Consider the following 13526-nt stretch of genomic DNA (forward strand, 5'->3'; position numbering starts at 1 on the left):
CGCCAGTGGTGTTACTTACGTGCGCGGGGAAAGGCTGGAGTCTTGTCCTGCTCTCTTCGGGGTGGTTCACTTCTCCCATTGGGAGATATGGTTTCTGACCTGATCCCGTCTCGTACATGGACATGGGCCTACTGCCCCGGGCAGACGGACGTCGCTTTAAGGAAGAGTGGTTGGAAGTGTCTGTGTACTCAGAACCAGTTTGCACCTGATATATATTGGTTGTGGCCTGTTTCCTGAGGTTCGAATTTTCACTCTGGAGTGTTTGAAGCTGAAAGAAATGTTTGGCAGTGGGACGGTGTTTTTCTATAGCAAGCAGAAAAAGCAAACACCAAGTAAACGCATACAACTACCAGCTTTAAACAGTAAGAACAGTAACAGCTAGCTGGGTTGAAAGTTACAGGCAACTACAAACAAGAACTCGCTCTTCTAGAATGAGTGACACACAATCAACTCACTTCATCACTCGAGCAAATTAAACAGGCTTGACTTCTCATTGCGGAAAAGTTATAGTTTGGACTTTTTAAAAGTGAAATGTCTAACCACTTAAAAACTGGTCATGGTGGGCCTGGGAAATGTTTGCAGGCGAGCGGGACTCTGGATTCTTCTAAGGGTGTTTCAAGCAAGAGCCTGAGATCATGAAGATTTAGGTAACCTGCTTTTCAAATGAGCCCTGAGCAATTTGCAAATGCCAAAAATGCCAGCAGACACCATGGAAGCAGCACAAGGATAACCAGAGTTGCTTTGCAAAGCCAGAAAGACAGTGAAGTTCAGCTTACGAAATATCAGATGGGCTATTTCTTCCCAAAAAGCCAACAAGAAAAATTATGATCCACAAATTTTTATTACAGAATACTCTTGATATTCCAAACAATTTAGAACTTCTTAAAAAAGAGAAGGAATCGAATCATGGCAAGTTTGCTATATTAACATATCACGAAGGAGACTGGAGGCCTATGAACTACGTTAACATCTTCGCCTGAATGCTCCGCGTAGCACGCTTGCTTCCCTCTGGTGATCGATCAGCTGTCAGCCAGGACCGGAATATTTGGCCTCTCTCTCTCTCTCCTTTGGCTTTGTCACCCAAAAATGCGACCTCGGCGGTGTCAGCTTTAAACAGTCTAATCTGCCTGGCACCACCCTATTTTAGTTAGAGGCTGACACTTGGAGACCCTGATTGCTCCTTCCATTCCTCACATGCAGGCTGCTTCATGGTGTTTGATGAATTAGAGTTAAGGGATCAGCAAGGAATCGTGTTACTCCTTAGCGTCTGGCATTTGAAACACAATTAACTGAGTCCCGTCTGCACAGTGTCCTTCCCCTCTGGTGCTCCTTCATGTTCCATGACATTTTATAAGCTGGGTGTGGTGTAAGTTCAGCTGTCTACTCTTTGACAGAGACTGTAAACTCTGACCAAATTCCCCACCAGGGCCGAGGCTTAAGTCCGCAAGCAAATGTATTTGCACCAGAAGATCATTACTTTTTCAACAGCAAACCCATTCAGTGTTAGGAGTTACTTTCAATTTTTATTTAGAAAGCACCGATCTGTGAATAATACACCAATAGTGGCTGCTCCTCTTCATTAATTAGCATCTTTTCCAAGCAGCTGTTAAATATGAAAGATCAGATACAAATCATGCTACTTTGTCAACTACAGATACACAAACTTTTACCTAACTTTGAAATAAAACCAACACATCTTTGCAAAACAAGCAAATTCTACATACTTTATAGCAATAGTGCCAAATTTTTGTGACAGTCTGCCTTATACTGCTTTGCCGCAGAAACACCCCCATTTCTGTTTTTTCCAAGTATGATCCACTAAGGAACGACAGAGTGCTTCTATACCACAAAGGCTTACAGGGCATAACTTCTATTTGCAACTCAGTTTCCAAAGAAAGAACAGCTGCGAAGTGACAAGCAGCCACTGAAAATTCCTACATTCCAGGATAGAGACAAGCATAAGGTGCCTGTCTAACTATTTATTAGGGAGCCCACGTCCTAAAGTGATATGGACACAGTCCAGAGAATGAGGAGAAGTGACACCTGCCCCTCCATGAACGACTAGGGTGTCTGGTCACAGGCCTGTCTATGTAAAAGCCTTCTCTCAGTTTTGCCTTGAAATCTGAAACTTCATCTTAACACTCGCCATGCCGCTAAAACATCCGGTGTGGATTTTACTTGAATTTGTTTGATGAGCATAAATTCCTTGTCTCAATTTTAAAAAATTTTAGTCCTCGGTATTTAGAGAGATGTCCTAGAATAAATCTGATTGATGCCAATCTTAATAAGAATCAGACTACATGTGTTTGTTTGGAAGGAGTATAACAGGAAATGAGAAGTTACAAGTAATTCAATAGCTTCAGAAATCAAAAGCGTTTCTAGGAATTGAGATAAACCATGAGCAATGGCAAATAATTTCACTCTGCATTTCTTAAAGCTCAAGACATTTGCTTTCAGAGATAGGAAGTTATCTCTGGCGATTTCTACAAATACTAAAGGTGCATTATAGCAAAAAAAAAAAAAAAGTGATGCTTAGCAGACTGATTTACACTGGCAAAGTCAACATGTTTCAGAAAAGGTCAACCTCAACAAAAATTATTAGTTCAATTAATGGGACAAACTGTAATTCATTAAACAGAAGATATTTCAGAAAAGACAGAAAAAGTGCAAGCCCTGTATGATACAGCAGAAGGGCTCTTGGTCTGCCCTGTTCACGGCTGCACACCAGCTCTAGATGGGGCCAGGCTGGCCCAGAACATGGGGTGAATGAAAATCCAGTTCATCTTTACAAAGTGTTATAGGTTTGCGGCCATTTATCTCAAAAAAGTGATCTAGAACTCCACACCAAGAGAATCCCAGACCAAGCCCCAGGCGAGAGAGCACTGTGGTGTCCTTCCCTGACAGGCAGAGGGGACGGAGCTCTTTCTAGTTCTTTGGGCTTCCTTTAGGGGACATCTCTGGGAAGGGCCCAGCCACAAAGGGAGTGCACCTTGTCCTCTGTTCTTGATAATGATTCCAAAACATTACTCTTCAAATGGAAGAATTAAGACACAGATACATACTTCATTTGGTTTCTGTTTAAGGGCAGTAGGCAAATTTTGGAGAGAACGGAATGACAGGGACAGCCTTCTCATAAAGAGTTACATACATAATCCCCCTCTTAAGCATATTCCTTCATACTAGTAGCCCCACACTCCTTTTAGAGATTAATATATTCATATATTTCTGACTCTCCCAAAAGGCAGCGAACGAGAAAATGCCGGGCAAATGGGATTGTTTCTTACTAGTGCAAATGAAGATGTTTTCTTATACTTATGCCGTCCATACTCTGTGGTGGGCCCTGCTCTGAGGACATCAGAAATTATTAAGTACTGGTGAAAAACAGCAGGGATGTGGGACAGAACTGCCAGAGCTGGGCGGGTAACAACTGAGAAAAATGAGTGAGCAGAGACGGCACCCTCTGCACGGAGCGCTGAGAAGCACAGACGCCTGTCCAGGCCTTTTATCTGCTGTCTTCGTGGTGTGATTCTTTAGAATGAGCCACGGGGAGGCGAGCATCCATGGAGGGGCATCCAATTCCCAGGAAGCACAGAGTAGTGCAAGGGTGGCTGCAACTAGGTTGTTACATGCCAACTGCCTGAGAAACTTACTCTGGATTTATTTCTAACCAAAACCACTTTGTCTGAAATATCCAAATACATACTGCTTCCAAAAAGCTTGGCCCAAAGGTTTTTAGGTCTGTTATAATAATTGCTTTTCTCCCCTTTGCCCACCAGCATTGTGCCTGGGGTTCTTCCTTATACTACGGGGTTAAAGAGTCAATCATCCTGGCATTTATTAACGTGTTACCTTTTTCTGCATAATTCTCAGCTCGTCACTCAAGTTGTTATTCACCTTCATTAGCTGCTGTATCTTGGCCTCAGAAGCCACTAGAGCGTTTTTGACCTCCATAAATTCCTGCACAGTGACTGGTCCATCTGATAAATCTGAATCTAGGCTCTAAAAATAAATTGGGGAAAATGTTCACAATCTGAGATGACGAAAACATTCAAGACTCACAGCTAAAGAATTTCAAATTCTGACCACGCCAGCTGGACTGCAAAATTAATCAAATCAAATCAAGGCTTCTGGGAGGAACGCAAAAATACACATAAAGGTATGGCTATTGTAATATCGGAAAAATATTAGAGTCAATATTTTCTAACAGAACAGGGAGTGCTGCCATGAATCTAGTCTGACGAGACTCTCAGTGCATGTCTTGTATTGCCTGCCTTTCTCTTGCTCGTTCCTTTTTCTTTAATTCATTCTTTCAGTAACTCCTTCATTCTAACCTATTTGTACTGAGCATCAGGCACTGTTCTAGGAACTTGGGATATATAAAAAAATAGATAAAGATTCCTGCTTTCATGGTGTTTATACCCCAGCAGAGAGGGAGAGGGACAAAATAGAAATAAGTTACTACATAGTATGACAGCAGATGACAAGTGCTATGGAAAATAGAGAAAATGGAGCAAGGTGAGGGGCTGAGGACAGAAACAGGGTTGAAGGTGGGTGCCTTTTAATGAGACAGGTGGGATAAGCCTTTGGGTTGGTGACACATGCCAGAAGGACATTAGTCCAGTGGCTGTCTAGAGGAGGAACGTTCTAGCCAGCAGCAGAGCTTAGCTAGAGGGAGCAGATGTGCAAGGCAGAGAGGAGGACGCCAGTGGGTTGGATCCCGTCATGAGTTTGGCTTTTGCTCTGAATCTGGTGCTTCTGGGGACACTGAGCAGGGGTGTATCAGATGGGACAAGTGACTCTTGCTGTCCCCTCTGCATTCCCTGTATCTACTGATGGCACTACCCTTCTCACGGTCATGTGAGCTGGACAACTCTGGACACATCTTCTCTAAGTCTACATCCCCGCTTCAAACATTCGAACTTACTGCTGAGACCTCTTTATCTGTCTTCCTGTTTGCCCTTTCTCAAATGTCTGCTGAGCTCCTCTGTGGGCCGGATCTGGGGCGAGGTCCTGGGGACTCAGCAGCAGGTGGATCAGCGGGCCTCCGCTGCCTTCTCCTTGGGCCCACACTCACTCTGCTACTGTGACTTCCCTTCCATCTGGACCCTTTCAGCACAGGCCCCAGGGCGGCCTCTTCAGCAGTACCCCAACTGGGTTTCCTTCCTCTGCTCTCTGACCTACCAAGAACAGTCCTCCCCAAAGAGAGGAACCAAAATTGCTGACCGTCGCCCTCCTGTCCTGCCTAAGAGCTTCCTGGGCTCTACACTGCCTGCCAAGGTGTGGGCTCTTCCGTCTGACGTCATGTTCCTCTATGGTGGGACCCCCACCTTCTGCTACAGCTGTGAGTCCCACTCCTTTTAGGCTGTCTCTACACAGGAGCAGGTGCTGCCAGATGCCCTCTTTCACCTTCTCTCTTCCTAGACCACCTTCCCCTGCCTCTCCATATACCTAATCCCATGCATCCTTTAAGGCACATGTTGACAGACATCCCACTTACACGGCCTCCCCCCCATCCCAACACTTGTCCTCACCAGCAAGCTGGGTCTCCTCTCATACCTCTACCCCTGGCTTCTGTTTGTAGTTCTTATGACTTGTATCACTTTGTACCTCCGACTGCAGTTCTCTCTCCTACTAGGCAGGGACACCCTCACAGGAAAGGGACTAGGCCTCACTCGGGAGAGTATGATCCAGAGAAGTCACTTGCTAAACATTCGCTGAAGGAATAAAACACATCACCCCTCCTCACAAGTTTTATAAAATGACATCTGAGGCAGGGCTGTGATTCAGCAATCAACTTAGGGACAGAGGACCCCCTATTTTAAAACAACGTACCTTGCTGGCCCAAACTAGTAGTAAACCCAACTTGACCTCCAGAGCACTTTTCACAGTGGTTTACAAATAAGGAGATTATGCAGGAGGGAAGATTCCAAAAAGAAACATGTTCTCCCCTTCTGCGTGCACCGTGTCATCTCACCTTCTGCCTGTTTGCTTTGCTTGCAGTAGTTTCCAGATCCGTGTCTTCATCTGAGGCCACACTGTCATAGTCTGGCTGGTCATTGTCTTGACTCTCAACACTGTGCTGGTTACTGATTGTTTTCAATATGAGCTCCACATTGTCTATCAATAGAAGCAAATAACTTTCCTTCAGGCTTAAAAAAACTTTTTCCCCCAAAATCCACTGGGAGGATTTTTGGGTTTAGCCATTTAAAGACTAAAAGAAAATGACAGAAATAACAATGTTATATTCACACCAATATAGGAATCATAGAGCAAGTAACGGACCAGACAAGAGGGCCAACTACCAACTGCACAGAGGCATTTCAGCGTCCTCCTGGGTCACTCATCAATGTGCCAAATGCGGAGGCACATTCCCGAGTTTCTCATCATTTCAGGAGACAGAGTGTAGTTCCAAATCAGGGAACGAAAGCCATAACTAGTGGAAGATTAACTGTGATTCAATTTAACTGCAACTTGTTTACAAGGTAAAGTCACTGAAAGGAGACTGTTAAGATGGAGCCTAGAAACTTGGTGCTCAGAGAACAGGTACGCTGGCATTAGTTGGCTGACTGCCAGAGAGAAAGGAGAAAACAGAACAACCCAGTGGACACGCACACACCAGGAAGGTATGGTCTACAGGGAAGCAAGGATGATTCCATAGGCTCTAACACGTTCTGAATAAAAGATTTCACAAATTATCCAAGTCTAACTTCTCTGAGGCAACTAAGTCAAGCTGACCTATGATTTCCAATATTATTTCTGGATATTTAGATGGGTAATATCTGGGTGATAAATTATGGTTACTCAAAAGGAATTTAAATTTTTCAAATTGATGTATCACTTGATTTACAGAAGTAATACTCAATATAGAAAATCTGAGAGGCGCCTTGGTGGCTCAGTTAAGCGTCTGCCTTAGGCTCAGGTCATGATCCCAGGGTCCTGGCATTGAGTTCTGCATTGGGCTCCTTGCTCAGCGGCGAGCCTGCTTTTCCCTCTGTCTGCCTCTCCTCCTGTTTGTGCTCTCTCCCCCACCCCTCCGTGACCAATAAATAAATAAAATCTAAAAAAAAAAAAAAAGAAGAAGAAAGAAAAGAAAATCTGAAACTAATGGTAATCAATCATAGCCATTGATTTATTTTGGTCTATACCTTCCCAGTCTTTTCCCTAAACATATACATATAAAGAGTCTACTTTATTACTTGCGGTTGGTATGGTAGATAACGTTGCTATGAAGCCTGAATTAGCAAATCTTGAACCACTATTCCGAGAGGAAACACAGGGGCAGGTTCCTGCCAGCCTTTACTCACAACATTTTTGTCAGCCGATCAACACAGAACCTTACTTTATGTGTGTTTCTGTTTAGACACCATTTTAAAAAAACATTTATTTATTTATTTATTTGAGAGAGAGAGAGAGAGAGCGTGAGTAGGGGGAGGGGCAGAGGGAGAGAATCTTTCAGGCAGACTCCTCACTGAGTATGGAGCCTGACATGGGGCTTGATCCAACAACCCATGAAATCACGACCTGAGCCAAAACCAAGAGTTGAACGCCAAACTGACTGAGCCATCCTGGCGCCCCCCCAGTTCAGACACCTTTAATACATGCTGTTGATTCATTAACATTGAACTCACAGCCAATAGCACTACAACTCATGTTTGAGTGAAGCTTATCTAATACAGGCATTTTCTCTGTCAGGCACATCACAGCTTTCTTGTGCTTGGGAGCCCCAGACCGCACTTTAGCACTATGCTTGGGGGCCATCTTAAACAGCAAAATAACCAACAAAAAGGACAAAAATATAAAAATGTGGTACTGAGTAGACCTAAAAAGGACACTTGTTAACAGTATGACAGCTGAGACAAAAAGGCATACAAATGGCCTTGTTCAATTTCAGCTGGGAATGTGTGTTTTGGGTGACTCAGATTTTTTGCCTTTCTGCCCATGTCCACAAGTTACCATGAAAGTGCTAACTTTGAGGTTACAGGTAAGCTTTAGTGAATAGATGAATTTGCAAATATGGAATCTGCAAATAATGAGGACTCATTATGTATTTACGTAGTACTTAATGTGGTATATTTGCTTGTGCACATGTATGTGTATAAATGTTTTCCTTACAAAATGAAGAGTATACTAAATATTTAAAAAAACTAATTTATTATTTCATATTATGTCATTATATACTCTTTGGGAAAAAAAAAGTCTGCACTACTCAAATATGTGATTCTCACTACTCTATCATTTGTTTGTAATGTTTTCAGGGTTACATATACATATAACATCTCTGCTATTTTCCCCTCAAATTAACTAGAAATAGAAATACCAAATCAAAGAGTACGTACATTTTGAGATTCCAAATTTATGTATGGACGCTTACCATTGCACCTTCACCAAAATTTAGTACATTTTCTCAGAATTTGCTTATTCCTGATTGAACCAGTAAACTCAAGAACAAACTAATGTCAGTTAATGATTACTGTCTTTGGGGAATACTACGCTAACTGAAAACTTAGTTTTTATGGTATGTATTTCTTCTGTTTAGTGTTTTATAATTAAAAATGTATTACTTCTATAACTAAAAAAAAACCAAGAAGTATATCCTAACAGAGATGGGGGAAGAAATATGTTCTTAAGCACAGTCAGGACGCTGAGCTACTGAACAAGACTCAACAGGGCATCTTGGAAATAGGGCTCGGTGCCCTCTACAATTTTAAACCACAATAATTCTCACTGTAGACATCTAAAGTTTACAGTAACAAATTTTATTATTTAGAGCTCAGTTCTGTATGTAAGCAACAACAGGTGAGCTGAAGTATCAATCAAGGGGGCTGATTTTTCTTCTGCCCTTTAATAAGATCTAAGTCAGACTTCTGGGTTAATTTTAGGATGCAATTTTATAGGGAAGATAGATAGGTGATCTAAAAGGAAAAAACATGTATCGGATAAATCTGAATAGCAGTTAATAACACTGGAATACTTAAAATTCATCAGGATTCAAAAAGGTAAACTTTTCATGATGACTGCTCTAATTAAATTATAATTTTTTTATTTTCATTTTTTTTAGATTTTTTATTTATTTATTCGACAGAGATAGAGACAGCCAGCGAGAGAGGGAACACAAGCAGGGGAAGTGGGAGAGGAAGAAGCAGGCTCACAGCAGAGGAGCCTGATGTGGGGCTCGATCCCACAACACCGGGATCACGCCCTGAGCCGAAGGCAGACGCCCAACCGCTGTGCCACCCAGGCGCCCCAAATTATAATTTTTTAAAAGATTTTATTTATTTGACAGAGACAGCCAGCAAGAGAGGGAACACAAGCAGGGGGAGTGGGAGAGGAAGAAGCAGGCCTCCAGCGGAGGAGCCTGATGTGGAGCTCGATCCCACAATGCCGGGATGACGCCTGAGCCGAAGGCAGACGCCCAATGACTGCGCCACCCAGGCGCCCCTTAAATTATAATTTTAAACTTAATACCTGTGTCGGGTTTAGAAGGCCAAAGAAGCAAATTTTAGCGGCCTGAAACAGTTACCTTTTGAACCAGAAAGAGGACTGCCTTGCTGTCTCCTCTTGGCGTCACTGAGAATGTCGATGACCAGTGTGGCAAACTCATGGGCGTTAAACCTAGCGAGTTTCTGTCTTCCCTGAGAGTGAAAAAATAATTGGAAAGATTTCCAAATGTGAAAATATATGCGTGGATATTCACATAAAACCAATCACACTGTTGTTAGACTTAAGCAAGTCTCCCAAGCAAAGACTTCCGAGCATGATCAAAGTACCACCGCAGCCTAGGGGAGGCACACATCAACGTTCTCCTTACGAACAGAGTAGAGCCATCTATATAAGAGAACTAGATAACACCTTGCCTTTATTTTTGTGAACAAAACCAAAATGTTTCTACCTGATGCTTTTTTCCCCCATTATCAATTCAGTTTTGAAGCAGACCTAGTAATGAAAAATTAATTTGGAAGAACATTTTAAAATTTCAAGATAAAGTTATAGCCTAGATGCTGGGACTCCATCATTATATACAACCGTTAATCAATAAAAATTAAAAGGCCTTCCCAGTTTACTCAACTTTTCTCCTCCTGACAGAGGCTTAGGCTGTTTTTAATGCTCTATTATTTTGTACAGTGCTTTGATGAAAATCACTGCACATAAATCTTTGTTATTTTTATTTTACTGGCACATATTCCCAAATAAGGATTACCTGTGGGAAAAGGACAGACTTAATTTTGAGGCTTTTAAAATCAGTTAACAAACTGCTTTTTCTGAAGTCTACAGCAATGTAAACTCTCACCTATAGCATAAGAAAGCCCATTTTGCTATATCCTTACCGGCCCGGGGTATCCTTTACTACATTATTAATTTGATTGATGAAACTTTAACGAATGCCTTCAGGCTACTTTCTTGGATTACTAATAAGGTTAAACATTTCTTCACATTTGTAAGCCATTTATATGTCTTCTGTGAATTATTTTATATTCTTTTCCAGTCTTCGATTTACATTTATTGCTTTTCTTGTCAATTTCTTGAGAAGTGTGTCTGTGTGTGTGTGTGTGTGTGTGTGTGTACGTGGATGGGTATAAAGGACATTAACACTTTAATCAATCAAAAAATTTAAAATACCTGTCCTGGGAAAATTAAATACCATACCAGCCATTCCCAAAGTAATTCCACTGGTTACTTCTCAGACTCAGCCACTTGCCTGGTTCCGTGTTGAAGAGTACTCAGGATTGACCGGAAGGAAGGGGACGACAGTTGTCTCGGTTACCAGGGTGCTGTGGTTTTGCGTGGCAAGCCAGACTAGCCAGAGGAAAGAGCAGAGATAGAATCTTATCACCACGGGTGTGGCGCTGCTTCTTGGAGAGCTCCCGCATCACAAGGGAGACTCAGGGAGGCACACTCCAAAACCAACATACACAAAAGTAAAAGTTGACACACGCATCACCAGGACAGTAGAAATACTGCCCAGTGACAACAGAAGCTTATAAGAGAAAGCCGCACGTTCAGTCACCTGCATCGGTCTCTCGCCTGTCAACTTCATCGTACACATCCATGGCAAGTTCTTCAAACAAATGATTACTTAGCTGCAAGTAAAAAAAAGATCAGGAACACAAGGGACAAGGATTAACGCTAGGAGAATGAGTAGGCACTGTGACTTATTCACCCTTTAAACTCCAATGTCTTATCCAAAGCCAGTGCTTAGTAAATACCCACTGTTAAACAGACAATAACATTTCCAAAATAGTACAGATCCTCTAGAAATATCTGCCTCCCACAGCAGTCTCACTCCTTTGTGACAGGCAGACAGGGGTGTGCTACAAAGGAGGCAGTCACCTGAAATGTAGAGTCCAGTTCTCGACTCTCCACGTGACAGCACCCTTTAAAGGCCCCTCTTGTGCTCTTGAGCATTTGTTAGTGCCCCCAAATAGAAAGGATCCTAAACCCTCGGTGTGATATTTGAGTTTCCGCCATTGCAGAAACTACCACCCGGTCTTCAGTAAGTCTCTTTGCTATATTCTTCAGTACGCAGGCCTCCAAATCCCGGAAAGGACTAAGCACCCCCCACAAAGGACAGCCTGTCTAATCAGCACACCGTGCAGTGTCAGCCAGCAACACAATCTCCGCACACTGGCTGGCAGCCACTGGGATGGGGAGGACAGTTAGGGTCTTCCTCAATGCCGTTGAGGCTAAGCCTTCACCAGGATGGCTCCAGCTCTCTGCACTTTCTTCCTCATAAAACACACCCTGATGCTTGGTGGCTGTCACTTTTTAGCTGACACTGAATTTTATTTCCTATTGTGTTCCTTATGTCCACACACAGTACCTGGCACTGAGATGGGGCCCAGTAAATATCCAGTCACACACTGACCAGAAGGTATTTTATGTGACAATTTAAAATGCTGGCTACACAGACCTCAAGGGAGCTTGTTAAAATGGGTACACTGTTGGGTAAAAGGAGGAGGATATAAAATTCTGCAATTATGATTGAGCTTCTGTTAAAAAAAAATGATACGCATATAAGATAAGAATGAGAGGAAATATATCAAAATATTGAGCTTGAATCCATTAAGAATATAGTCAATGAAGATGATTCCCCCTGTCCATTTTCCACATTTTCTCTAGTGTGGTTAATTTATATTTATAATTGAAAATAAACTCCGAAAGCCTTTTGCTGGATAAAGTGATGAGGAACTGGGAACTTGAACGTGCATCATAAATATCCAGTCTCTTTCCAATAAGGGGCTACAAGCTAAGGTTATTTTTACTCAGTAACTACAACAGCACTACTGACTGAGGGCTTACATCCCAGGCACTGTGCTACTACCAACACATGAATACTCACGACACCTCTACGAAGATAGGAACTATGATTATCCCACTTTACAGACATGGAGACTGAAGCACAGAAGTTAGGAGCTAACCTAAAGTCACAAAGCCAGCAAGCGATGGACCTGAGATTCAAGGTTAAGTCTCTCCAAATGTTAACGCTTACTAATTTAAGAAATATATTAGCCTTGTATTTCTCTCAGCTTCTCATTAGGGAGGGAGAGAGGGAGATATTGTAGGACAAACACTGAAGTGGCACTGGTCCAGCTGCCCCCGTGAGGAGGAGACCACAGAGTGGGGTTAGCAAGTAATAATAGCAGCCCATCCTCACTGAGCAGTTCAGATTTGCAGTCGCCGATGGATCATCAGCCACTTTCCAGGAGAGGACAACCAAGGCAGAGAGAGGGTAAGGAGCTTGTCAGAGATGAGCTCTGTACCTGACCAGTCTGACCCAGAGCCCGAGTTCTTGAGAGCTGTACTCAACTTTGTTCCACGTATTTATCTAGTGCCTGCCACATGCTAGAGATAGGACAGAACTAACCCTAACTTTCATGCAGCTTTCAACCTAGCAGATGTAGGTCAGTCAAAGGGAGCTTAAGTATTACTAATCATGTTTGAATTATTTAAAATAAAAATTGTGGGGCGCCTGGGTGGCGCAGTCGTTAAAGCGACCGCCTTCAGCTCAGGGCGTGATCCCGGCGTTCCGGGATCGAGTCCCACATCAGGCTCCTCGGCTAGGAGCCTGCTTCTTCCTCTCTCTCTCCCCTGCTGTGTTCCCTCTCTCGCTGGCTGTCTCTCTGTCACATAAGTAAAATAAAAAAAAAAAAAAAATCTTTAAAATAAAAATTGTCTTACATACTCTAAGTAATTAAAAGGAAATCACAGACTATTTAGTGCTAATTCCAAAGCTTGTCATCTTAATCATCCTACCATATGACCTCCTTAATTTAAGAAAGGTGATAAAACACACAGACACACAAAACCACAGATACAGAACACAGAGACAACAAATTGCATAAAATACATTTATTTCATATCACAGTTAAATACTAGTAACGATAAATTCATTTTCTGGAATTTTTAGCACTTAATATTATATGAAGTGCTAGTAAAGGGTCTTCTGTGAAAAGAGGAACGAAGAGAAAGTCATACATTAGGGGAGAGACAATTTCAGAGTCAGGCTTGGGGAAACTCCCACCTCCACT

The 13526-nt window shown here is 42.5% G+C and overlaps 1 protein-coding gene across 18 annotated transcripts in view; it reads right to left on the bottom strand.

Annotated features, from left to right (window-relative positions):
- The window catches only part of GIT2 (GIT ArfGAP 2), a 49558-nt gene that overhangs the window by 15330 nt on the left and 20702 nt on the right, over positions 1-13526 (bottom strand). For 8 of the 18 annotated variants that reach the window (XR_853139.3, XR_004618966.1, XM_019793181.2 and 5 more), the window contains exons 10-15: positions 11006-11078; positions 10697-10794; positions 9521-9632; positions 5975-6117; positions 3850-3999; positions 20-268 (exon numbers count right to left, since the gene is read on the bottom strand). Coding sequence is in view for 16 of the 18 variants with exons in the window: in XM_019793181.2 (XP_019648740.1) it covers positions 20-268; positions 3850-3999; positions 5975-6117; positions 9521-9632; positions 10697-10794; positions 11006-11078 (825 nt within the window). In the remaining 2 variants the exon portion in view is untranslated. Of the gene's footprint in view, positions 1-19; positions 269-822; positions 1604-3849; positions 4000-5974; positions 6118-9520; positions 9633-10696; positions 10795-11005; positions 11079-13526 lie in introns of those variants that run through there. The other 10 variants (XM_011217167.3, XM_002930373.4, XM_011217166.3 and 7 more) reach the window with 7 other exon arrangements.

Source organism: Ailuropoda melanoleuca, chromosome 12 (assembly GCF_002007445.2).
Source record: "Ailuropoda melanoleuca isolate Jingjing chromosome 12, ASM200744v2, whole genome shotgun sequence".
Classification (NCBI taxonomy): domain Eukaryota; kingdom Metazoa; phylum Chordata; class Mammalia; order Carnivora; family Ursidae; genus Ailuropoda; species Ailuropoda melanoleuca.